Raw genomic sequence first — 24529 nt, 5'->3', positions numbered from 1 at the left:
CAGGCGAAGTTATCAAACTCATTTTAAATAATATTATTTTTTCCCAAAAAAAGTGTCGTGAGCCTAATTTTTTAATTTTTTAAAATTTATTTTAAAAACACGTATTTTTGCCATTTTGTCACACACACACCCCGCCAGTGGTGACACCTGGGGCGGACCGCACCCACCGCACCCCCCTTCCTACGCCACTGGTTGGGGAGAATCTGTACGGTCTAAAATAAACGTATACAGTGGTACTTAATTCATTCCGGAGGTCTGTACTTAACCTGAAACTGTTCTTAACCTGAAGCACCACTTTAGCTAATGGGGCCTCCCGCTGCTGCCGCGCCGCCGGAGCACGATTTCTGTTCTCATCCTGAAGCAAAGTTCTTAAGCTGAAGCACCATTTCTGGGTTAGCGGAGTCTGTAACCTGAAGCGTATGTAACCTGAAGCGTATGTAACCCGAGGTACCACTGTACTGAGCTCTCAAGAAGATTGTCCTGCATTGAGGCAAACTTCCCTCAATGGTCCCTAGATGTCAGTATAGGCCCAGGAACGTTCCATTTCTTCGCTTTCCCTTATTCTGTTAAGGAGAACTCTCCTCTGGAAAACTCATCCCATGCCAACACTGTCCCTGTTAGTTTTTTTTTTTTTATAAAATATTTATTGAAGTTTTCAAAAAATTTAAAGAAAAACAAAACACACACAAAAAAAGAAAAAAACCAAAAACAAACATATACCTTTCAATAACATTTTTCCTTGACTTCCCCACATCTCCCCTTCTTGTATTCCAATTCAATTTTTAATTCAACAAGTTCCTATCCCCAAATTTTACCTTATTATATTTAAGTCCTTTTTGTTTAACCAATTTTAACATAAATCTCAATCTTGATACATCAAATCTTATTCTTAATACCTTTTTCTAAAGTCGACCCCAATTCCATTTCACGATTTCCCCATTTTAATCTAGAATAGCAAAACAGATTATTTACAAGAAAGAAAAAAAATATATATATTTGTACCGCCTTTGGATACCCAAAACCCCACTCCCCACTTTTCCCGGTTTCAATCTCCAACCAATGTCCATCAATCCATCTGGTATCAGCCTGGTGATCTCACATCCGAGGCCCTTAAGTCTCTCTCTTTTCCTCTCTGCCGGTTTTTGTGATAGTCCTTTATGTTAAACGCCAAATCTCGGAGAAGCTCTGTCCCCATAAGGTCCATACTTCTTCCTGCCAGGCCTCCATATTTAAAATTGTAATCATAACTATGGAGACCTGGCAGGCCAAAGGCCTGTAAAGATGGATTTAAAGGAAAAGACAAATCTAATCAAAGTGGAAGCAGGAGTTTCTGGGACATTTGGACTTAAAAGAAGTAAAAAACAAGATTTGGATTACAACACTGTCCCTGTTAGGTGCCAAGGGACTGGGATTCTGAATTCCTGTGCTTTTGTGTTCTCCTTCATTATGGTCTCATTCTAGCCCTGTTTTGCGGAGCGCCAAAGCCTTCAGGAAACACACCCTGAGGCAACGCCCTCCCTTGCCCTGGGTCTGCAGCATATCTTTGATTACAAGGCAGACAGACCCCAGGACCCCAGGACCCCAGGACTGGCTCCACTTCACTTGTAAGTCACGATATCTTGCAACTTAGAAACAAATACCTCATAACACATCCATTAACCGCTGCAAGAACAACCACGGCCAAGACATGGAAATAATTACAAATAACGGTTGATTATGGACCAATAGTCGAATGCAATCTGGCAAACAACAGGATTGGAAAAACTGCCACAAAAATTAAAAGTAGCAAGAGGGCAAAAGAATCATGATGATTTTTATGCAATCTGATGTGACTTTATTGATTACACAAATAAAGAGGCATATGGAAGAACCGTACCCAAAGTTTACAGCACAGTCTAGCGTGCATGAAGGACATATTTTAACTTTCCCCCTACCCCTTTCCTATAAATTCCTATAAATTCTAATTGTTATTGATACAAAATTCCTCTTACTTATTGTCACTGTTACTTTGCACCATTTCATATCTGTAGTAATTGTCATATTTTTGCTATATACACTTTGACACAACCTTGTCAGAAACATTTGTCTGTGTGTTTATTGTTTTAATTTTATGTAATTGTTGCATGTCATATGCTCTAATGTAAACAAAGATATATCTCAATGCAACCATGATAAACAGCTTAAAGATGCAAAGGAATAAGAGCTATGTTACCCTCCCCAAAAAAAGAACTGAACTGCATTGAATGAGGACACCAAAACATTTCTCCCATAGTCCATCCAAGCAGCAGTTAAACACTTCTAAAAAGTATAAACACACACGCAGCGAGATAGAGTTGCATTACTTGTGCCTTCCTTTTGTTTCCATTTCTGGGCAGGTTCTGGACCATCAAGGACTGACCACTCCTGCCTTGTCCTTAAGGACCTTCATCTCTGCACCATGTCCCAGTCCCCCCACCCCCACCCCCTGCACCACTGCTGGTTTGGTTGGTCTTCCAGATCTATGGGTGGTGTTGGTGCTGGGGAGATGGCAGGAAGTGACGTTGCTTGCAAGACATATCCATGCTACTAAGGCAGGGCAGGAGCCCAGCTGATGTAAGGACCATGCTGTGTGACTGGGAAATGTCCTCCTCAAGGATCCTCTGTTGGACCATGCTGGCTAAGTATTGGTGGGATTGTGGGTTAGATGGCAATGGAGGCGGTGGCAGCACACTGTGCTACGGAGCTAGAAAACTGGGTCCCACTGACTCTCCCACCTCCTTGCTGGGGTGAAGGAGCAGCAACACAGGTCTAGGGTAGAAACTCTGGTGCCTCCAGTAGGCAGGGGCACCTTAAAATCCCTGGGGCACTTTGAGAAACACGCCCCACCCTTAAATGCCGTGCTCCGGTGGTGGAGGTACTGGAGGAAGAAGTGGGAGTAAGCTTTGCTTTGGGCCTTCTCATGCCATGCACAGCTCGACAACTTTCTTGGCCAGCACTGGGAAACTTGTGTCCAGGAAACACGAAGGGCGTGGGGGAGAGAGAGGTCAACATCCCAATGCTTTGCAAGGTGAACGCCAGACAGAATGCAGCTCCCAAGGTCCTTGTGACTTGGCTTCCGAGTCCTGGTAAGAGCTCAGGGCGTGGCTTGGTGGACTTCCTCTGAGCGAAGCACTTTGTAGACCACCCAGTAGAAGATGTTGAAGACCAGGAAGGTGAAGGGGAAGACTGCCCGAGAGATGGTGTCGATGCGCTTGGCCCTGTCCAGGTAGCGCCTCCGGAGCATCTCGTCCTCCCTCAGGAGCGAGGTGGGAGGGGGTGGCCTGTAGATGTCAAGACTTTCCATTGCCCCACCGTCCTTCATGTGCTGCAGGCAGTGGCCCAGGCCGTAGCCTCGGAAGTAGAAGCGGCTCTCGCGGACAACCTCCTCCTCCTGGGGAAAGAGAAAGGGAGGGAGCAGCCCAGGGAGCTGGGGTCATTGCTTTGGAGGGGTAGTCACGGCTTAAAGGTTCTCCGTCTTGTCTACAGGACAGGGGGGCCCTCGATGCTGCTGCATCATGGCTCAAGCCCAAAATCCTTCCTCCAAGGATGGTGGCTTGAACCAGGGAACTGAAACTAATGGGACGCAATGGCTTTCGAAGTAACACCGGAGACATGCCACAGCAGAGCAGGTGGGATGTCTACAAGGCAGTCAAACCAACAAGGTGTGTTTGCTAGAAAGGCAAACACGGGGGAAGTTGGATCTCTACAGGAACTCCTCCCTGGGAGAGCCACTCCCACTGTCTCTAGCCAGGTAAAGGTGAGCAGCCTATATAAGCTGGTCACGTCCCCGGCCTGCTCCCTCTCTTGATTCCTGATCTCTGATCTCTCTCATCTCTTCTCTTCAGTGACTAGGGATGTAGGACATGTGTTGAGTATGAGAAACAGCTCAAACTCCACTTTAATCTAAACTACCATATATGTCTGTAACTACCTTTTAAGCCTGGTGCAGGACTGCTGCTGTGAAACCAGGTGAGTACCTAAATCTATCTTTACTAATAAGAATACTGTGTGTTTATTGTTTTGGGGGGGGGAGGGGAATACCAGGAAATCCAGTCTGTGATAAACCATCCTGGATTGCTTAAATTAAAGGGCTAACACTAGTTTATCAACAGCTTCCTTATTATTATTATTTTCAGCAAAGGGGATGTACTCTGCTGATCTTGCAAATGTGAGTAAGGAAGGATAATATCTAACAAATATAGTATCTCCTTATTTCTATACGTATCCCATGAGAGCATGTGAATAGGGGCTGCAGCCTTCTCTATTTCCAGCTTCCATAGTGTGTGACTGACGAAGAGCTCTGTGCCATTCAGAACGCATGCATGCCCTGATAACAGCTGCCCTTCGGTCCTCCTAAGCTCGCTTCCAGCACATCCAGCCCTCTCTCCTCCTGGGCTCCTTTGGCTTCCAAGGCCTGTGTGCTGACCCCACTGCCAGCAAAAACCCTTTGCTCCCACACATACAGGGGGTGCTGTGCATTTGTGGGCAACACTGCAGGGTGGGTTTCTCACAGGCAATGGGGAAGGTGGTGCAAGGGAGGGAGGGGAAAAACACGAGGGTTGGCGTGGCGAAGGGTGACAGGCGGAGAGCAGGAGACCTGCGGGGTGGGGTCAGGGGGTGGAAAGGGGTGTGTGCTTGCTTTTTACCCTGGAGTCGGTGCTGCCGAATTGAGAGAGGGTCTCGCAGGTGGACTCGCTGCTGGGCGTGACCTCCAGCTGCCGTAGGGACTCCAAGCTGGGCGTCTGGCTGTTCAGACCCTTTTACAATCCAGCAGGGAGTGCAGATCAAACAGAAACAGGAGAGTGGATGACCGAGGGTTCGGCTGGCGCACAGCGACTCTGGGCGGGAGCCCGTGCAAAGGGTCTGTCCATTGATGCCCATAGGCGTGGCTCGCTCTGGCTCAACAGGTCTCCTCTTAGAGAGCTTGGTTGACTACAGTCCTCTGGGTGGACTCACACATGCACAGAACAGAGAGGGGAGACCCACCAGGTGCCTGGCAGGCCTGCCCTCTCCTCTTTGGAGGAAGGCAGCAAAAGGGCAGTGGGGCTTAGAGGCCCTGGTGGGTGGCCTGGAATCACAGAACCGTAGTGTTGTGGAGCTGGAAGGGACCTGCCCAACCTTCTGCAATGCAGGAATCTCAACTCAAGCAGATGGCCATCCAAGCTCTGCTTCAAAACCTCCAACGAGAGAGAGAGTTCACCACTTTCCAAGGGAGTCCGTTCCACCCAAGGACAACCCTCATTCCCACAAACACACACACACACACACACACAATGCCTCCAACGAAGGGCTCAAAATGGCGTGTGGGCTTTGAGGGCACATTCACACAAATCAGCCATTCAGGAGCTCCCAGTTTAGGCAGGGAGGAGGAGGGGAATGAAGGAGGATGAAAGGCAAGGTTTTGTGGGAGCTTGTGGGATGGCAGCATCATTACAGGCACACACACACACACACACACACACACACACACACACACACACACCTTGATAGGACCTGAACCAATGGATTCAAATGAGAAGGAAGGAGATTCCATCTCAACATCAGAAGAGCCATTGAACCATGGAATGGAGTCCTTTGGGAGGTGGTGGACTCTGCTTCCTGGGAGGTTTTGAAGCAGAGGTTGGATGGCCATCTGTCAGGGATGCTTGAGCTGAGATTCCTGCATCCCTGGGGGTCTCTTCCAACTCTACAATTCTATGATTCCGTCTCGGCTTGCCAAGTGGCCAGCCTTTAAGGCTGCAGATATAGAACTGGGAGGGTTTAGTCAAGGCTTGGTGACGTCTCAAAAGATGGGCATGGGGTGAGGTGGCTGAGGAGAAAGGGGCTGAGCAGGAATGCCCAGGGTCCTTCAGCATTCCTGGCCCTTCCTTGCAACTCCCAGAAATGGATGGATGCCAAATAAGCCAGTCTATGCAAATGTGCTTTCAACCTTTTCTTTTCCTGACGATTTCGTTTATTAAAGTGTGGGCCTCTGCAAATGAGATGTTTACAGTGGGAGTGGGCACTGGGGCGCATGACTCAGGAAAAGGGGGCTGAGGAGAAGGGGAGAGGGGTGGAAGGAGGAAGCAGCAGCAGCCACACAGTCTCACAGACACCCTCGAAGACCAGTAGCTTTATCTCTGGGGGTACAAACCCAGCTGGGAACCCTGCCGCCATGCCCAGGAAGGTGCTTTCTCTGAATTCTAGGTCTGTGCCTGGCTTTGCTGCAGCTAGAGAAGGCCATTTGCACTCTGCACCTGCTCAGAGATGCTCCCTCCAGCTGGGCAACATCTCATCCTGCTCACAGAATCATAGAATCGTCGAATCACAGAGTTAGAAGGGACCCTGAGGGTCAGCTGGTCCAACCCTATTCAAGGCAGGAATCTCAACTAAAGGATCCATAACAGACGGCCACCCAACCTCTTTTTGCTGCTGCATCTCACTATTGAGTCACATTAAGCTTGGGAGTCCACCAAGACCCCCTAGATTCTTCTCACATGTACTACTGGCAAGCCAGGTTGTCCCCCATTCTTATGTTCTTATAACTCCATCCATTGAATGGCAGCAGCTCTCAGATCAAGCATCTTCTCCCTGTTAGTGTAGTCTAAAAACAGGCTTGAAACGATCCTTGCATAGTTTTGCCCCTAGCAACAAGTTTTATCCCAGCAACAGGTCTTCCCCAGCAACAGGGTTTCCTTAGCAACAGACTTCTCTATTAGACAGGCTCTGAATGAGAGAATTTTGGCTGTTACTCTGGCCAGACAGCTAAAGAGCAGAGAGGAGGAAGGATTCTCTGTGCATAGTTTTACTTTATTTTCCTTAGACCAGTAGTTGTAATGTCAATTTTTCAATAAATACTTTAAGCAGGACTAGAATGGGCGAGGTGTTTGTTCCCCACGTGGGAATTCACCAACAGATGAACTGGACTGAGAAAGAAGATTCTGGAAGATTTTCTGGGTGATTTGGCTGACTGAAAAGGAGCCCCAAAAGGAACAAATTGCATTGATACACCTGGCCCTCCCTGGAGAAGCCGTTGGGAGTTGTACCTGTGGCCTTGTGCAGGCACTGAGCTACAGCCCTTCCCCTCAAAATAAAGATTTGTCCTCATGGTTCAGAATGAAAGACTCCAGCTAGACCTTGAGAGCTCTTGGGAGTTGGTGGCAACGGCCAATGATAATGTTGTCAAATCAGATTCAAAACCTGTTTTGTTTTGTTTTCCTTTTGCTACAGAGACTCGGGGCAGATTTGGTGAACCTGATGAAAGAAAAACACCTGCAAAACAGGTGGGAGGCCTTGAAATATCTTCTGGGTGCCATCTGTTTCTCAACATGCTAGTCTGAGCTACAGCCCCCTCCAAAGCCCCTGCCTCCCCACCACATCCTGGGCGACTTTCAACAAAAATTCAGGGTCAGCTGGGCCAGGAATCTGGGAGGGAGGGCAAGTGGGGGCAATCCTGCTCCATTAGGAAGGGGTTGAGCAACCCAGCAGACAGGGATGGCTCAGCTATTGCCACTTGAGAAGGGAAGCCCTGATCCTGCCCACCCCTCTCTTTCCCCAACCCAGGATCATGGCCATTGTGTCTGGGCTGAGAAGAGCAGCTGGGAATACAGCCAGCGAATCGCCCCCTTCCATCAAGAAGACAGCCAAGGTGGGGGGCGGGGCAGGTGGGTTTGGGGGTGTCAATCTGCCTACTCACCATCTGCTGCCGCCGCTGCCTTCGGCGCAGGCGCATGAACTCCTTGTGCTGGCGGGAGACGAAGTTGACGGCGGCATACTCCAGCAAGGCGGCGAAGACGAAGAGGAGGCAGACAGCCATCCAGATGTCAATGGCTTTGACGTAGGAGACCTGCAAAGGAGGAAGGGAGAACGGGGTGGCTCCTCAGAAGTGGATGGCTAGGCAGGGCCTGACTTGAAAGACTCCATCCCCCTTGGGGATCTTGTCCCCTACTCAGCAGGAGCACCCTAATGTCCCACAGGGTCTTAGAATAAAATTATCCTAGAATTGGAAGGGATCCCATGGGGCAATCTAGTCCAACCCCCTGAGAAGCAGGAATCTCAGCTCAAGCATCCATGGCAGATGACCACCCAACCTCTGCTTAGAAACCTCCAGGGAAGGAGAGCCCACCACCTTCCAAGGGAGACTGTTCCACTGTTGAACTGCTCTTACTGCTAGAAAGTTCTTCCTGAGGTTTAGTCAGTACCTCCTTTCTCATAACTTGAAGCCATTGGTTCGAGTCCTACCCTCCAGAGAAGGAGGAAACAAGCTTGTTCCCTCTTCCATGGGACAGCCCTTGAGATATTTGAAGACAGCTATCCAATCTCTTCTCACTCTCCTCTTTCCAGGCAAAACAGCTCCTTCAACCGTTCCTCATAAGGCTTGGTTTCCAGACCCTTGATCATCTTGGTTGCCCTCCTCTGCACACCTTCCATCATCCTTCTTAAATTTCAAGGGGTTAGACTAGATTGCCCTCAGGGTCTCTTCCAACTCTACATTTCTATGGTTCTATGATGAATTCTATACTGAAGCATTGGAAGACTAAAGATCTGATCCTCTTCATCAATGGACTGACAACATGACAACACTCTCAACATATGAACGGATTGCTGGTAGACATAGACTTTGAGTTTATACAGAATATAGTAGGTTTTTAATAAGCATATACGTATTAGGGTAATGATACCACTTATATCTATACAATAATGTATGGAAATGTAACTGGTTATAATAATGGTATTGTCTTTTCTGCAAAAATAAAAAATTCTATGATTCTAGGAACTATGTACACTACCTTGAGAAAAGGTGGGTGGTGGATATGATGAATAAATAATAAACCTCTCCTTTTTTCTGTCCCTGACAAAGTGTCTTTGGTTATGCAATCTTGTCTTAATAGCTTCCAGAGATAAGCTGCACAGGATGGTGAAATAGAGATTTGCATTCTCAGAGAAGTGAGAAAGAGGAAGGAGCGTGGCTAAATAGAACATCCTCTCCTACTCCTCAAAATCCACGTATGAGGCTTTGAGCTCCTTGGAGGGAAAGGTGCAATAATGAAACAAATATTTGCAAGACGCCATCTTGGGGACTGGAGAGGCTCACTTGCCTCCCTCCTTGGGAGAGCGCTATTTCTCCCCTTCCCCCTCAAACCACCTGGCAGCACCAACCTTTGGCAGAGACGCCCGGGAGCCCGCGCTCTGCGTGGTCATGGTTAGCACCGTGGTGATGCCAAGGCCCACCCGGGCAGGGGCAGCATCCATGTTGATCCAAAAGGAGACCCAGGAAAGGATGACGATGAGCAGGCTGGGGATGTACATCTGGATCAGGTAGTAGCCCATCTGCCTCTCCAGGTGGAACTTCACCTCGATGCAGGTGAACTTCCCTGCAAGGGAAAAGGCAGAGCAGGCCCAGTGCCAGATTGACGTATAAGCTAAACAAGCTATAGCTTACGGCCCCACTCTCTTGGGGGCCCCAAAAAAAATTAAAGGGGGAAAAACTGGATGTACATTTCCAAAATATAAGATAAAAACATAAAACCTACAATTATTATTTCATGTTATAGCAAGTTTCTAGAGACGAGATTATGAGTCTTTGTACATTGTGTTTCTAAAGGAACTTTTGTTCTTGCCAAATGCCAATGTGTTTGCATTATTAAGTTTGTTATGAATAAAAAATCATTTTAAGTTAGAGATTAATAATTATTTCACTATTAATATACTTTTCACTATTTCACTATTAATATGCTTCTTCTTAATTGCATTTCAGTTCAATGACTTTGATAAAATACATAGTTGGTTATGTGCAAATGGCTTGAGATGCCTATGAGGTCCATAAATGACCATATAGCATACATTCAACACAAAAAACAGCAACAATTTGTTGTTGACAAAGGACAGCTGGACATTGAAAGGGCCCCATTACCTTCTGGAGCACCTCAGGGCCTCATCAAACCTAAATCCGGTCCTGAGCGTGCCCATGAGACACTGCTGATTGGGAAAGATTACAGAAGGAGTATTTGAAATTTACAGCATGCTGTACATTGAAAGAAAACTATGTGAAAATGATGTGCTGATGGTATTTGACTCCCACGAGATTAGCAAAAATGTAGAAAAATACTACCAACCTATGTTGGAAGTGTAAAGAGAATGAAGGCACGTTCTAACACATGTAGTCGACGTGCAAAAAGGCTAGAGCATTCTGGGAAATGATATATAATGAATTGAAAATAATGTTTAAGATAACTTTTGTTAATAAAAAAAGGAAGCTTTTTTAAATCGGCATTACAGGAGAAGAAATACCAAAGGACTTAAAAAGACTGTTTATGTATGCAAAGACAGCTGCAAGAATGCTTTTTGCCCAGAGATGGAAGTAAGAGGAAACGCCAACCAAGAAAGAGTAGATAGAGAAAATGATGGACTACGCAGAAATGGGAAGATCAGGCACCAAGATGACAGCAAATTTAAAAAAGAATGGCATAAATTTATAGAGGATATTAAGGAACCATGTAAAAATTTAAAGACATTAGCAAGATTGATGTAGCACTTGTAATTTTTAACTGGTAAGGGATTTAATTAGTTAAATTTAATTAAAGTTGGATATATGCAATTAGATGCAGTCAAAATTCAAAAAATATATTTGAGGAAAACCAGAAGGGGGAGGAGGGAAAGTCCACGGCTTCAGGGAATCCTGCAAAGGTATAAATATTGCTGAATTTAAGTTTGAATGATGTTAATGATGAAAAACTGAAGAGAGGAGAGAGAGAGAGAGAGAGAGAGAGAGAGAGAGAGAGAGAGGGAGAGGGAGCGCCAATGAGACAACGCTGAGGTTACAAAGGTTGTTTGGGGGGCCCTCCATGTGTCCTCCTCATAAAGAGGCTGTTCCCCTCTTTATTTCATTTATTTGTGGCGTTCCTAGACTGCCCATGGACTAAGTCCCCCTGGAAGGTTTGCAAAAACCAGTCAAATATGCAGATGTGATACCATCAGTTAAAAAGACTCTGTACAAGATTGGGATCCTTAAAATTAAAAGAAGGGGGGGAAGCAGAGTCAGGAAATCAAGAAGAAAGAGGAGGAAACACCTGGGAGATGAGATGCGCACCATTGGCACATGCCCCGTGGCAAAGGAGTGGGCAGCCTTGTGGGTGGGAAGGTGCTCATTCTGTGCTGGGACGATGGAAGCATCTGACGGAGGGAGGCTGGTTACCTGTGTTGTAAGACTTTGTGCAATAGCCCAGGTCCTTCTCATCCCGCAAAATGAACTGAGGGAGCGTCAAGCCTTCGGCCACCTGCACAGCTTCCTGCTCCTTCACCCACTCAAAGATCAGGTCGTTCATGGTGTAGCCAACTAGAAGGCAAAGGCAGCAGGTGAGGAAGGAAGGGTGAGAGGGACAAGGTCAACCCAGAGTCTTCCAGCGATCTATACAAAGCCACAAATGCTGTCGGGAATCCTCCCCCCTCCCCCAAACCACAAGGCATTCATAGAATGGTAGAGTTGGAAGGGACCCCTGGCTCCCTGGGTGCAATGTGTGTAACGGTAAAGGGGTAAAGGTAAAGGGACCCCTGACCATTAGGTCCAGTCGTGACCAATTCTAGGTTTGCGGCACTCATCTCGCTTTACTGGCTGAGGGAGCCGGCGTCCAGCTTCCGGGTCATGTGGCCAGCATGGCTAAGCCGCTTCTGGTGAACCAGAGCAGTGCACGGAAACACCGTTTACCTTCCCACCGGAGCGGTACCTATTTATCTAATTGCGCTTTGATGTGCTTTCAAACTGCTAGGTTGGCAGGAGCAGGGACCGAGCAACAGGAGCTCACCCCGTCGAAGGGATTCAAACTGCCGACCTTCTGATTGGCAAACCCAAGAGGCTCAGTGGTTTAGACGACAGCGCCACCCGCGTCCCTTGTCGTCTACCTTAGTGTTTCCCAAAGTGGGTGATACCACCCCCTGGGAGGCGCTGGGACAATCCAGGGAGCGGTAGTAGCCTCGGGTGCAAGGGGGTGGGCGTTGAATAAAGCATGAAGAAAGACAAGAAGAGAATGAAATTTTGAAAAACCATTTGTACATGTTTCATTTGTTGTATAATGATGCTTATCAATGTAACATAGAGTTAAAGTCAGAGTGATTATCTGCTTAGGACGTAGCTAGAAATATAGATACATAAAAAGAATGCAAATTTGTCACGACATCTTTCTGTTTGTGCACTTCACAGAGGTAGGTTTCCAGGGGGCAACTGAGTATTTTTTTTCTGAAAAGGGGGCACTAGGCCAAATAAGCTTGGGAACCTCTGATCTAGTCCAACCCCCTGCTATGCAGGAATCTCATCTAAAGCATCCATGACAAGTGGCTACCTAACCAGTGTTCAAAACTCCCGTTCTAGGAGCATTTTGAGCCATGGAATTTCATTGGCGCCAGCAGTTTCTGAGCTCTGGGTGCAGCAAGTCCTGATTTCAGATTAAAATTGCAGAGCGGAAGGAAAGGAGGACCTTTTTCCGCCTCCCCACTTCCAGCTACTCTCTGAAGAAGGGGCCTTCTTACGAATATTAGGGGGGTGGGCAGGGGAAGTACTAGACCATGTGAAAAATGAAGATAATATTTTAGTTGCAGTTCATTCGTTTTCAGCTTTGTATTCTTGTTATTAAAAAAGTGCACCTAGACATTCTGTTGTTGCTTCCACAACCTCGGTTGAAGGTGCCATTGAGCTCCTAGCTTCCATGTCTCCGTTTCTAACACTGTACCCAACCTCTGCTTAGAAATCTCCAATGAACCAAAGTCCACCACCTTCTGAGAGAGTCCATTCCACTGTCAAACAACTCTCACTCTCAGAAAGCTCTTCCTGGTGTCTTTAGTTGGAGTCTCCTTTCTTGTAACTTGAAGCCACTGGTTCAAATCCTACCTTCCAGAGCAGGAGGAAACAAGCTTGCTCCATCTTCCATGGGACAGCCCTTTGCTCACTGCCTCTTCCTCTGCTCAGCACCAGTCACTTTCCCACCCCATAGCAAAGGGAACACAGACCAGATCATGCTCAACTACAAGTTCCACTTGTGGGATGTGAAACACAAGAGCAGTCAAGTACAACATTCCTAGAGTGAACATGTTTACACATGGGGAGGAATGTTTGTCCAGCCAGCAGGTAAACTTCCTGTTTCCTTCTGGGTTGGGACAGACTTCCTCTGCATGTGACTAGAGGTGGGTGTGGCCTCACCTGTGCAGGTAACGACAAAAGCACAGGGCAGGGCAGACATCTCTCTCTTTTTGACTACATGCATCGAAGAAACAACATCTGCTTAGCCAAAGATGCTCTCTTGGCCTCCAGCCAAGAGAGGACAAAGGGACTGTCTCCTTATGAGATAGTTTCCAGGTGTATGTTACTTTTCTAAGCAAAGTCTGCCTTCTGGGATCTGATTGTGAACTGAATGATGTGTGAGTAAAGCTTTTTATACTTTTATAGAAGACTGTGACATGTTTTATCTTTTATGAGGGAATAAGGGGAAAATACCAGAACAGTTATTATAGAGGCTTTAGCAAGCCTGAGCAAACGCATCCACTGCGAGTTTTAAAAAGGGGGAATGTTATTCTGCTAAATTGTGAACAGACAATATATCCTCTCCTGCATCCCTGAACATTCCCACACCACTGTCCTCCCTTGCTGGTTGGGAGACATGTTGCCTGCCCCAGGGGCTATTGCTTTTCCCCTTGACCTGCTCCTCCAACTCCACCACTCAAGGCATCATTGCTTTCTGAGAAGCACCAGAGCTGCTTTGAAATGGACTCTTCCACTGCCAGAGTCTGCTGGGCCTTCCAGAACCTCAACAATGACTTTGGGGAGCCACCCTGGACTCAGCTGGCAGTCCTTCCACTGCCCATCTGCTGGCCACTCCGTGCAGCTCACTGGCAACAATTTGGGGCAGCATCCTTCCTCCTTGCCTCCAAACATAGATTGCAGGTGCGGCGACTGTCCTGCACCTGGCACCGCAAAAAGGTTTTGCCCTGGTACTCACAACTCTCCAGTTGCATCGTACAGGTCTGGATGTCCATTGGGAAGTTCTTGAGGTCCATGGGGCAGGACAGGATTAGTGTCAGCCTAGGAGGGAAGGGGAGAGAAAGGAGGGGGTCAGGGGGGAAAGGGGTCTGTGTCGGGCCCTGCCCTGCTTCCGAGTGGCAGCAGGGAGAGCCCATGCCAGGCGCCGCTGGGCCCACCTGATGCTGTAGAGCACGTTGCCATTCTTGAAGATGCGCAGGAGCTTGTTGTCGGTGGTGACCTCGTGGAAGTTGGCACCCTTCTCATTGGCAAAGAACAAATCCGGCTTCCAGATGGAGTCCAGCATGGATGGGTCGAGGTCCAGGGAGTCGTCAGGGTATTCCCGGTAGGCCAGGCGGGGGTCGTTCCACTGCTGCCTCAGGAAGACGTTGACGCGGTAGTCCTTGAGAGCAGAGAGGAGCCGTCACACGCGGGGGCAAGCCACATGACACAGGCATGCACCTGCACACACACACACACACACACACACACACGCATCCATGTGCAGTGTTGGTTCAGGGCCTCTGGTATCCTGGCCCGGGAGTGAGCAAGGCAGGTGGGAGGTGGGACTAAGGAAGCAAGCGAGCAAGCAAGCTGGGAAGAGATTTGGAGAAAGGCTCTGGAACTCCTGCACATCAATGGCTATTGATGTAGGCTACGCTCTCCCTGCATAGTTGGGGGCAGGAATAATAATAATAATAATAATAATAATAATAATAATAATAATACCAAGTGAAACATCGCTTCCTTGTTCTCAGTGCTAACTGGACACAATCCTACTAATGACTTTGGATACCAGTTACTGGAAACCACAGGAGGGGAGAATCAATGCTGTAGAGTTGGAAGGGACCTGGGGGTCATCCAGTCCACCCCCTGGGAGAGAGTTCTTATGATCGTAGTATCCTACTTGCAGGTTTCCCACAGGTTTCTTGTTAGCCACTGTGCCCATCGTAGCTCAGTTGGTAGGGCCTGAGACTCAGAATCTCAGGGTTGTGGGTTCAAGACCCGCACTGGGCAAAAGATTCATGCACTGCAGAGGGTTGGACTAGATGACCCTCGTGGTCCCTTCCAACTCTGTAATTCTATGATAGACTAAGACCCGAGTACGTGAGGGTGCCGGACTAGGAGGGCCATGGGCTTGATCCAACTACAGGGTTATTTGTGTGTTCTTATGCACAAGCCACAAGGCTCTTCTCTGCCTTCTTCCCAACTGTCCTCATCACCTGAACCTCCACCTTTCCCACCACTTTCCTCTCCCTGCCCCCCATCAACCTCCAAGGGAACAGCAGCCACTCAGAGGCAAGCACAACCCCCAGGGATCGCTGCCCAGCCAGCCCCAGGGCAGAGGAGGACCCTTGTGCTTGGGGCGAGGCAAGCAGTCAGAGTCTCACCATGGTTGTTTCAGTGACCGAACCAAAACTGTTGATGAAGATGTTGCATGTCACGTTGACGGGCGGGCCTGTAAGCCAATGGGAAAGCACAGGTGAGTTGACAAGGTGCCAGGGCGCAACTCAAAGCCGCCTTCGACCAAGTCAAAGCATTGGTCCACCTGGAGGAGACACCTGCCTTATACAGGTCACTTGTTTTTCCAGTGATCCCAGGACACGTGTGAGAGGATGTGCAGCCAAATCACAAATGCATGATTCCTAGATAGTCACAAGCAGGGGACATGATGATGTCATAGCCTCTAAACTTTTGTGGCAGGAAGAACAATAGAAACTTAATATTTACTTCTTCCTGTCTCTGCACACTTTTCTCCTGCCTGCAATGGGGTAGGTTGTCTGTAAGCTCTCCTCCAGAAAGCACACTCCATTTTGAACTAGACTATGGGTGTTTGTAATATTTAAGGATTACTGCCTGTCTGATTTTCATCACCATACTTGTTGAATCCTGGCAAGACTTTTGATGTGAGTAAACCTTATATTTTCTTGTTTTACTAAATAGCCTAAGAGTGATTTCTTTGTTAAGAGGGAAATATGAACAGGAGCAGATAATCCAAGTCTGCCTAGAGCATCCTTGGATATCATAATTGCTCTAGAAGGTCGTGCAACCTTATCCTAACAGCTTCTAGAGATAAGCTGTGCACAGATGGTGATTTTAACTCTGCTAAAAAATAAGTATTTACATTCTCACAGAAGTGAGAAAGAGAAAGGATAATGACTAAATAAAATAACCTCTCCTACTCATCTAAATCTATCCAACACCAGGAGTCTTGCAATATAATTCCCAGGGACGACACTCCCCCATTTCCACCCAGGAAAGGGCTCTCTTGTCTTCTAGTGTCTCTCTTTTTGTGTGGGGAGGGGCTTTGCATCCCTGGCTATCTTTCAAACTTCCAGCCTCCAATATTCTTGCACACAGAGTGACCTTCAGCGCTGGAGGGATGTGTATGATGTCCTGGATTTGGCAGCCCTGATGGGGAAACGTTGCGAAAGGATGGGAAGCCTGTGAGCAAAGTCCTCCTTTACCTTTGAAATTGGGTCTGATGCGGGCATCGTACCCCGACGTCCGGCCCATGAGCTTGTCCAGGAAATCAGAGGGAGACATTGGTTGCGGGAGGCTCCGTGAGGCAGATTTTGCTTCTCCTTTCCCTGACACCAGTCTGGGAGGAAGAGAGGGGGATGTCAGTGTGGGAATGTTCTGGGGCGCAGGAGAGGATATATTGTGAGATTATATCCTAATCCAACTTGTGCTAACAAGTTCCCAAAATAGCAGCAGTTCCCCTTTAACATTCCCCTTTAAGTTCGCAACGGTAACGTCTGCACAGGTTCGCTAGAACCTCTATAATAATTACTCTGGTAATTTCCCCTTTGTTCCCTCTTAAAATACAAGACACGACACAGTCTTCATAAAGGTATAAAAGAGTTTACTCATGTTCTGTATCACAATATGATCCCAGAAGGCAGACAGGCTTAATAAGGTAATATACATTTAGAATCTATCTTATAGGAAGATAGTCCTTTCCTCCTCTCTTGGCTGAGAGCCAAGAGGGCATTCTTAGATGTTGCTTCCTCGAAGGAAGATGGCAGAGAGAGAGAGATGGCTGCCTGCCCTGTGCTTTTATCATTACCTGCACAGGTGAGGCCACACCCACCTCTGGTCACATGCGGAGGAAGTCTGTTCCAGGAAGTTTACCTGCTTGCTGGACAGACATCCCTCCCCATGTTCTAACATGTACACTCTAGGAATGTTGTCATTGACTGCTCCTGTGTTTTACATTCCGGTCAGCAGGCTGAACCCCACTTTTCTACACACACACACACACACACACACACACACACCACTGCTGGAAATAGGAGCTGACATCATCTGGGCTGCCTGTCGCCATTCAGCCCTGCTGGGTTTAGGTGCCTCAACATGCAGAGGTAGAAGGCAGCAGTGTGGTACAGTGGGTAGCGCATCAGACTAGGACCTGAGAGAGAGTTCGAATCCCCATTCAGCCATGAAGCTCACAAGGTATGGCCAGTCACTGCCTCTCATCCTACCTTGTAGGGTTGTTGTGATGGCTCAATGAGGACAAAGAGAGCTTTGTATGCCACCTTCAGCTCCTTGAAAAGGTGGAACTTGATTTTGATGCATAAAATAAATAGTCTAACCCAGTGGCGTAGCGTGGGTTGTCAGAATCCGGGGCAAGGCAAGTAATTTGCACCCCTAACCCGTGGATTTGCGCCCCCTAACCCTAACCCCCAGATGTTGCGCCCGGTGCGGCCGGCCCCCCCTGCACCCCCCACGCTACGCCCCTGGTCTAACCTCTTGGTGCCACTCAAGCTACTCCTTCTGTCCCCTCTGTGAGAGACGGGACTCCCACTGTGCCATGACAGAGGGATGGCAGAGCCATATATATTAACTTACCTCCCTGGGCAAATGTTCTCTTTTTCAGCACTTTCCCCCAAGCCAGAAATGTGAGAACATCTGCTAAATCTGAGCTCCAAACTCAGACTCCGTCTTAAGCTAGACTTAAGCATGTCTTGGTATCTGAATTACCATCTTAAGCCTGCCTGAACAAAGCTGCCGCATCTGTTACTCTTCAACAAGTATTCTGAGTCAGGAAATTTTACCCCCCCCCCTTTTACAAGACTGTTTGTGTGACTATTGTTTTAAGGGGGAGAAAAGGGGGAAATATGCCAGGAGAACCGAGTCTGCCTTCAGCATTCTGGATTACTCAAACTAAAAGGCTAAAACTAAGCTGCAAAGGGATGGCACTCTGCTGAGCTCACAAATGTGAGGAAGGAAGGATAATACCTAATAATTAGATCCTAGCATCTCTTCACATCCCAAGAGCAGGGCAGAGAGAGTTATCCAGAGGGACAAAGGTTTCCCCTTTGCTGCCAGTCTGGGCCCAGCATGCATCTCGCCTGCGAGGCCTTGTGCTGGCTCTCCCCATGGAACAAGGGGTGCTTCCCCAGAGCTCTGCTCAGAATTACTGTAGGATGGTCATTAGGCAAATTGAGGAAACCAGCACTGCAAAAACTGGGCATCAGCCTTGGCAGCCTTTACAGGGAGATGCCATCTTCCTCCTCCTCCAGTTCCTCAAGGTCTTTGTGCAACTGCCAGGGCAAGAGCAGACTTTTCCACCCCCCAAGGGAGTTTGCTGTCACTCCTGGGGGGGTGCTGCTCTCTGCCCGCTCCCTGTCCATCCCCAGGCAAGAGGGCACTGTGGGCACTGCACTCTCTCTCTGTCACCCGCCCACCTTCCTCTGAGTGTGCCCAGCCTGCAGAGGCCTCTTCCCAGCTGTGCTTGAGAGGGGCAGGCAGGCACTGCCCCCCACCTCCCCCCAGACAAATAGGACGTTGTTTAGTTTTTCAATGAACTAAAGATTTTGTAAATTGTTCTTCTTCCTGAAGGAGCGTCTCCACCCCCATCGTTCTGCCCGAACACCGAGGTCCAGCTCCGAGGGCCTTCTGGCGGTTCCCTCCCTGCGAGAAGCCAAGTTACAGGGAACCAGGCAGAGGGCCTTCTCGGTAGTGGCGCCCGCCCTGTGGAACACCCTCCCATCAGATGTCAAAGAGAAGAACAACTACCAGACTTTTAGCAGACATCTGAAGGCAGCCCTGTTAAGGGAAGCTTTTAATGTTTAATAGGTTATTGTACTTTAACATTCTGTTGGAAGCCGCCCAGAGTGGCTGGGGAAACCCAGCCAGATAGGCAGGGCATAAATAAATTATTATTATTATTATTATTATTATTATTATTATTTGTTTTCATTACTTTGTGCCCCACTCTTGGGAGTGGGGAGAATTCAGCTGTAGAGAGGGCTATAGATTCTGTGAATAAGTCAATAATATTTCCCCTCTTTGGCCAGCTGCTGGTCCCTCCATGTGCACCCCTCCATTTGTCAACTCCGAGGAGCCCAGGCTCTGCCTGTCCCTAAGCAGGGGCAGAGGAAGGGGGCGGTGGGGGCGGTCCACCCCAGGTGTCATCACTGAGGGGGGTGACATTCGGCGCACCGCCTGCCCGTGACTCCCAGGCCTACCCCGAGCCGTCAGGGGAAGGGTTGGAGATGCGCAGCTTTGCCAGCGGCCTTCCCCACCTTCCCCCTTTGTTTTGACAGCCGGGGGAGGCTTTGGAGTTCTGGGCCGGCAGCGCGCCATTGCCCCTTGCTCCCGGGCTGCTTGGGGGGGAGCCTCCCCATAGCTGTTAAAAGGGAGAGGGAAGGGAGGAAGGGCGCTGGCAAAGCGGCATGGCTCCCCCCCCCCAGGAAGCAGCCCACCATGGACAGCTCGCTCCACCCCCCCATGGGCATCTCTCCCCCTGGGACACTCACCCCACCCCTATGGCATGTGCACCGCTCAGGGCGCTGGAGCAGCTAGCTCTGCCTCTGTCCCTAATGCCAGCCTCTCAGTCCCCCCCTGCCAATCATAGAGTTAGAAGGGCCCCTGAGGATCATCGAGTCCAGGCCCCCTGCAATGCAGGAATAAATATGCAGCCGTCCCAAACGAGGATCAGAGATGCAACCTTGGCGTTATCATCGCCGCGCTCCAACCAACCGAGCTATCCACACTTCTCCCAAATGCCCCCTTCCCCGAGAGCTGCCCGAGGATTTGCTGTCGATTCCCCGCGTGAAAATGCTCGTCCATTAAAAGGAAGGAAGCTCCCAGGAAAGGAGTCGCTGGCTAGACTGGAAAAGCACTTTGCAAGACGCTACCTTGTTGAAAGACGCAAAAGAGGCTCCGCAGATCCTGGGAGGCCAAATAATTTTAACAAGCCCAGCAGCTCCTCTGCAAGGTCAGCAAAGCAAACGCTGCGGGAGGTCAGCAGCGCTTGCATCCAACTCATCATTCGCTGGCCAAGGCCCCTGCAGAATCCGGAGTGGAACAGGGCCCCCTGGAGGTTTTGGTCTGTGGCAAGAACAGCTCCCTTCCCCTCCCTCTGGGGGGCTGAAAGATCTGGAGTAACTTACAAGCCAATTGAGGCTTCGGCAGCATGTAGAATATACATTCTCCTCTCTCTTTCTGCATCAAGAAATGACATCCAAATAAACGCAACAAGCAAAACTATCTGAGCTGGATGCGTCTCCAGTGACCCTGCTCCGTTACTGGGCCAGTGCTGCCTGAAAAGGCTGGTGGCCCCCCCGGCAGAAGTTGGGTGGGTGAGCCCTTGGAGACCAGGACCCCTGCATGCCTGGGGGGGGGAGAGCTGTACCATTCTGGGCTGAGCAGGAGGGATCAGAAAACAGCGACAGGAAGTGTGGACCATTTGCTGCCTGGCTGCGCAGTGCCTGGGGTCTCTCTCAAGCCCTCGAGGATCTCCAGAAGTGGGGGTCCCATTTCCCTCCAGGCCTTTCCCTTTTGACCCAGTCTGAGGACAGGAGCGTCTGCCGCCAGTCCAGTTGAGAAGCACGCAAAGGGCTAAGAGCTTCAGTTCTTGGCATCCCTGCATCTCCAGGGGTAAAGTCGAACAACTGTGTTAGCAGCACCGAAGGGACTTCCCCAGGACGCAAGCCTCGACCAGTGTTTGGAGGTCCTGGTACAAGGCACCGTCCAACCGCCTTAGGGACTCCACTCTTGTTCTGTGTAGGGTTTACTCCTTAGCCTTTTCTTCTCCCAAAGATAACTCGCAAGGCAGCGGATGTTTATGATCAGAGTTTTCCTTCTCCCAGATAGGCTCCCTTTCCAGGTGGCCGAGCCCCACCGGCCCCTCATTTTCCCCTAGACCAACTGCAGAAACCGCCTTCTTGACCATTGGACCCACTCTTGGTCTCGTCCGCTCAATCGGCCGGAGTCTGTCTTTGCATGCAGGGGAAGTCCCTGACTCACTGAGGGATGGAGACCCATCAGCTACCTTCACCTGGTTTAGCTTCAGTGCCTTCAGGCAAACCTGATATCACTCCCAGTGGACACTGCGGGCAGGAGATACTGCGCTGCGGAGCCGAGGGGCAGAGGGAGTGAGGATTCCTGGAAGAGCTGAGAGAACTCCTGCTGCCTGTGCCCACCCAGATGGATGTACCTTTGTACAAGCAAGATGTTCCCTTCCTTTCACTCCAAACCCACCTGGAAGAGAATCCCGAGGCAACAGCCAAGCCCCATATCAGGCAGTCCCACAGAGCCAGGAAATCTGGCCGGCTGCTCTCACCCCTACAGTAGCCGCAGGGCCTTCCTGGGGGTAGCCCCACGCTCATTGGAATGCAAGAACTGCACCATAGCTTGGGAAAGATTTGGGTTGTCTTCAGTGCACCCCTCCATGAAGGTGGTGGGGCGGCTTAGCTGGGTTCTCTCTGTGTGTTTCACTCTTGAGGTCTGAACCCCCAGATCTTAGTGTCGCTGGCAGGCCGGCCTCTCCCCCAAACCTCGAGCTTTAAGTCCAGACAACGGACAGAGGTTGCTCCCGATCAAAAATAACCTCCTTGGCTATTCCCACACTTCACAACTGCACTGTCCGTGTGCGTGTGTAGAAATGGTTGCTATGTTAGAGACAGCTGGCGAATTTGCAGAGCGGAACAAGCCCAGACTGCGGGTGGGGGCGGGGGGCTTGAGCCTGACCTCCCTGCAGGCTTTTAGGCTCAGCTTCCCAAGCGCTTACCTGGAGACCCGAGGCTGACATTAGGGGATCTGAAATATTCACGGGGTGCTGGAGTCCTGAAAACATCTACGAGGCTGTTATACTACAGAACACTTAGGGGTTTCCCGCAGCGCTGCTCTCCCCCAGCTCGAATGCCTGTGGGGCGATGCTGGAACCTCCCAGCGCAAAATGGTTGAGGAACATGGATCTTCTTGCAAGCCCCACATCCCACCCCAAGGACCTTGCTGCTGCTGCTGCTGGCACCCCTGCGTTCCCCTAAACCCAAGAAGCCTGTCAGTTCCTCTTAGGAGTACTCACCATGCCAGAACATATAGTACTCCTCCCCAATGCCCGTCCCACCCTGGGGCGCTTCGTTGCTGGAGTGGCCTCTCCGGTCCCTCTCCTGCCCTGTGCCCGGAGAAGTGTTGCTTGCTCGGACCCTGGAGAGAACCAGGCCTAGTAGCTCAGGTGAAAGGACTTCCTTCTCCTTCAGACCCCTCCCCGAGCCTTGCCTGAGAGCTAAGCGCCCCTCCCCCCGCCGCATCTGCGCCCAGATTGCCAGCGCCAGTCTCTGAGGGGGATCCGGTCCCCAGAGCCTTCTTGCCCAGCAAAGGGCATTCTCCCCCTGGCAGTGAAAAGCGGCTGGTGCTAAAATTCTCCCCCGAGAAGGACCAAGAGGCCTCGCTGGGTCGGGATAGGACCAGCCTCGCTCCTTCCCTCCCTGCCGGGCTTCACAACCCGCCGCCCCCGCAGTCCGAGGGCAAGCAAGAAGCCCCCGCCCTCCCCCAAGATCCAAGCAGATCTGGAAGAGAGGTGGGGGCTGGGACTGTGGAGATCTGCCGGCTAAGCTGGTGGTGAAGGAGAGGGAGAGAGACCCTCTTGTGATTTCTTTGCAGGGCTTATGCTCCAAAGCCGGCTCAGGAGGAGAAGGAGCTGCGGGAACGAAGGCGAAGAGGGAAAGTGAGGCGGGGGGGCGGGGCTGCCTGGCACTTGATTTGAGCCCCCGAACCGGTTTCGAGCGCCAGCTCTCAGCCCCGGCGCCGAGAGCGCGCTGCCACCTGGAAAATACCAGCGCGCCTCTGAGCACGTGCAAAGTGCCCCTTCCCTGCAGCTGCGGCCCCGACCGGAGACGCTCCGCGTCCCGTCCCCCGTCCCCCCGTCTCACCTGAGCAGCACGCCGAGCAGGAGGTGGGAGACGACGGGCCCTCGCATCCCTCGGCCGCGCGGCGTCCCCCGCCGGCGGCGGGGAAGGCGGGCGGGCGGCGAGGCTGGCGGTGGCGGCGGCGCCCCAGCCCGAGGAGGCGCGCGCGCATGTCCCGCCGCTGCTCCGCGGCTCCGTCCGGCAGCGGCAGTGGCAGCGGCGGCGGCAGCAGCGCCGCATGGAGGCGCCTCGACGGCCGAGCGACGGCCAGCGCCTCAGTCCTGCCCGCCGCTGGCTTCCTCCGCCCGTAGCCCCGAGCCTGGCAGAGACGCTCCCGCTCGCTTCGGCCCGCCCTCCAGCGGGGAGGGCGCTGTCCAACCCACGCAAGGACAGCCCCGACGGCGCGGCGCTCCGCTGCAGCTCCCCGAAACCAGATACGCCGCCGCCTTTTTCTCTCCAAGCTTAACCTTCTCGGGCGCGCAAAAAAGGAGCCGCAGAGCTTGTGCAGAGTGCGCGCCGACGGAGAGAAAGGTCTGCGCCGTCGGAGCGCTTCTCCTCTCTGAAGTGTTACTCTCTGCTCGCCAGAAACTGTGGTGTCAGCGCAGCGCGGCTGGTTCTGGATGCCCCAAATCCTCGCAGGGGAGATCAAAGGTGGGCTTCCCGACCCTTCCCCTGTCCGCGACGTCGGATTGCTTCTCACCCTCGCCCCCAGTTCAGCTCTTCCCTTTCTGTTCTGTGAGGTTGCTGGAGCCTAAGGGCTTTGCTCACCGGACACTCGACACCCCCCCCCCCGCCTTCGCGAAGTTCTCCCCAGAAGTGAACCCCCCGCGGAGAGCCGACTCCAGCCGGACTCCTGCGTCCCCAAGAGGCAGCTTAGTCAAGATCTGGCCTGGTCAGCCTGTGGCCAGACTCTTCCGATGCTCTTAAGGGCTTCACTAAGGACCGTCCACTTCTGCCAGTTGGGCTGGACAGACAGCCTGCCACACACGCAGCCTGCGAGAAACCAGAGGGCTTTTACTTCACAGAATTGTAGAATTGGGAGGGTCCCGAGGGTCATCTAGTCCAACCCACTTCAGTGAAGGAATCTTTTGCTCCTAGGAGCCAACTCCTCGGGGCTGAGCTCCTTTCGGCCACCCCAATAAAATATTTGAGGGGGCTGGCCCCCCAAAAAAGATTGTTGGGCGTTGTCGTGGTGTGGTAACAACACACACACTGTAACAGGCTGTTTTTGACTATGTAACTTCTATTTCAAACACAATTCAACATATAGTATCTCACAAAGTGTAATTCCATAGACCAGCACTTCATGCAAACGAAACATATCCTGAGAAATTAAAGCCCAGTGGATGGCCAATTTAGTAACTGAATGGACTTTATATGTTGAATT

At 50.5% G+C, this 24529-nt stretch overlaps 3 protein-coding genes across 3 annotated transcripts in view; 1 reads left to right on the top strand and 2 right to left on the bottom strand.

Moving 5' to 3' along the window:
• Window positions 1-24529, top strand: part of LOC128424301 (GTPase IMAP family member 4-like) — a 110852-nt gene that overhangs the window by 38568 nt on the left and 47755 nt on the right. The window lies entirely within an intron of this gene.
• LOC128398360 (GTPase IMAP family member 8-like) overlaps window positions 1-24529 on the bottom strand; it is a 214977-nt gene that overhangs the window by 150153 nt on the left and 40295 nt on the right. The window lies entirely within an intron of this gene.
• LOC128424297 (glycine receptor subunit alpha-4) lies at window positions 1809-23266 on the bottom strand. The gene is made up of 9 exons (XM_053410316.1): window positions 23167-23266; window positions 16471-16604; window positions 15394-15461; window positions 14182-14405; window positions 13983-14065; window positions 11192-11332; window positions 9157-9371; window positions 7694-7843; window positions 1809-3409 (listed from the first exon to the last, which is right to left on the bottom strand). Exons 1-9 carry the CDS (start codon window positions 23211-23213, stop codon window positions 3113-3115), a joined length of 1359 nt encoding a protein of 452 aa, XP_053266291.1. The 5' UTR covers window positions 23214-23266; the 3' UTR covers window positions 1809-3112.

Source organism: Podarcis raffonei, chromosome 12, assembly GCF_027172205.1.
Source record: "Podarcis raffonei isolate rPodRaf1 chromosome 12, rPodRaf1.pri, whole genome shotgun sequence".
NCBI lineage: Eukaryota > Metazoa > Chordata > Lepidosauria > Squamata > Lacertidae > Podarcis > Podarcis raffonei.
This window is presented reverse-complemented; position numbering and strand designations above follow the sequence as displayed.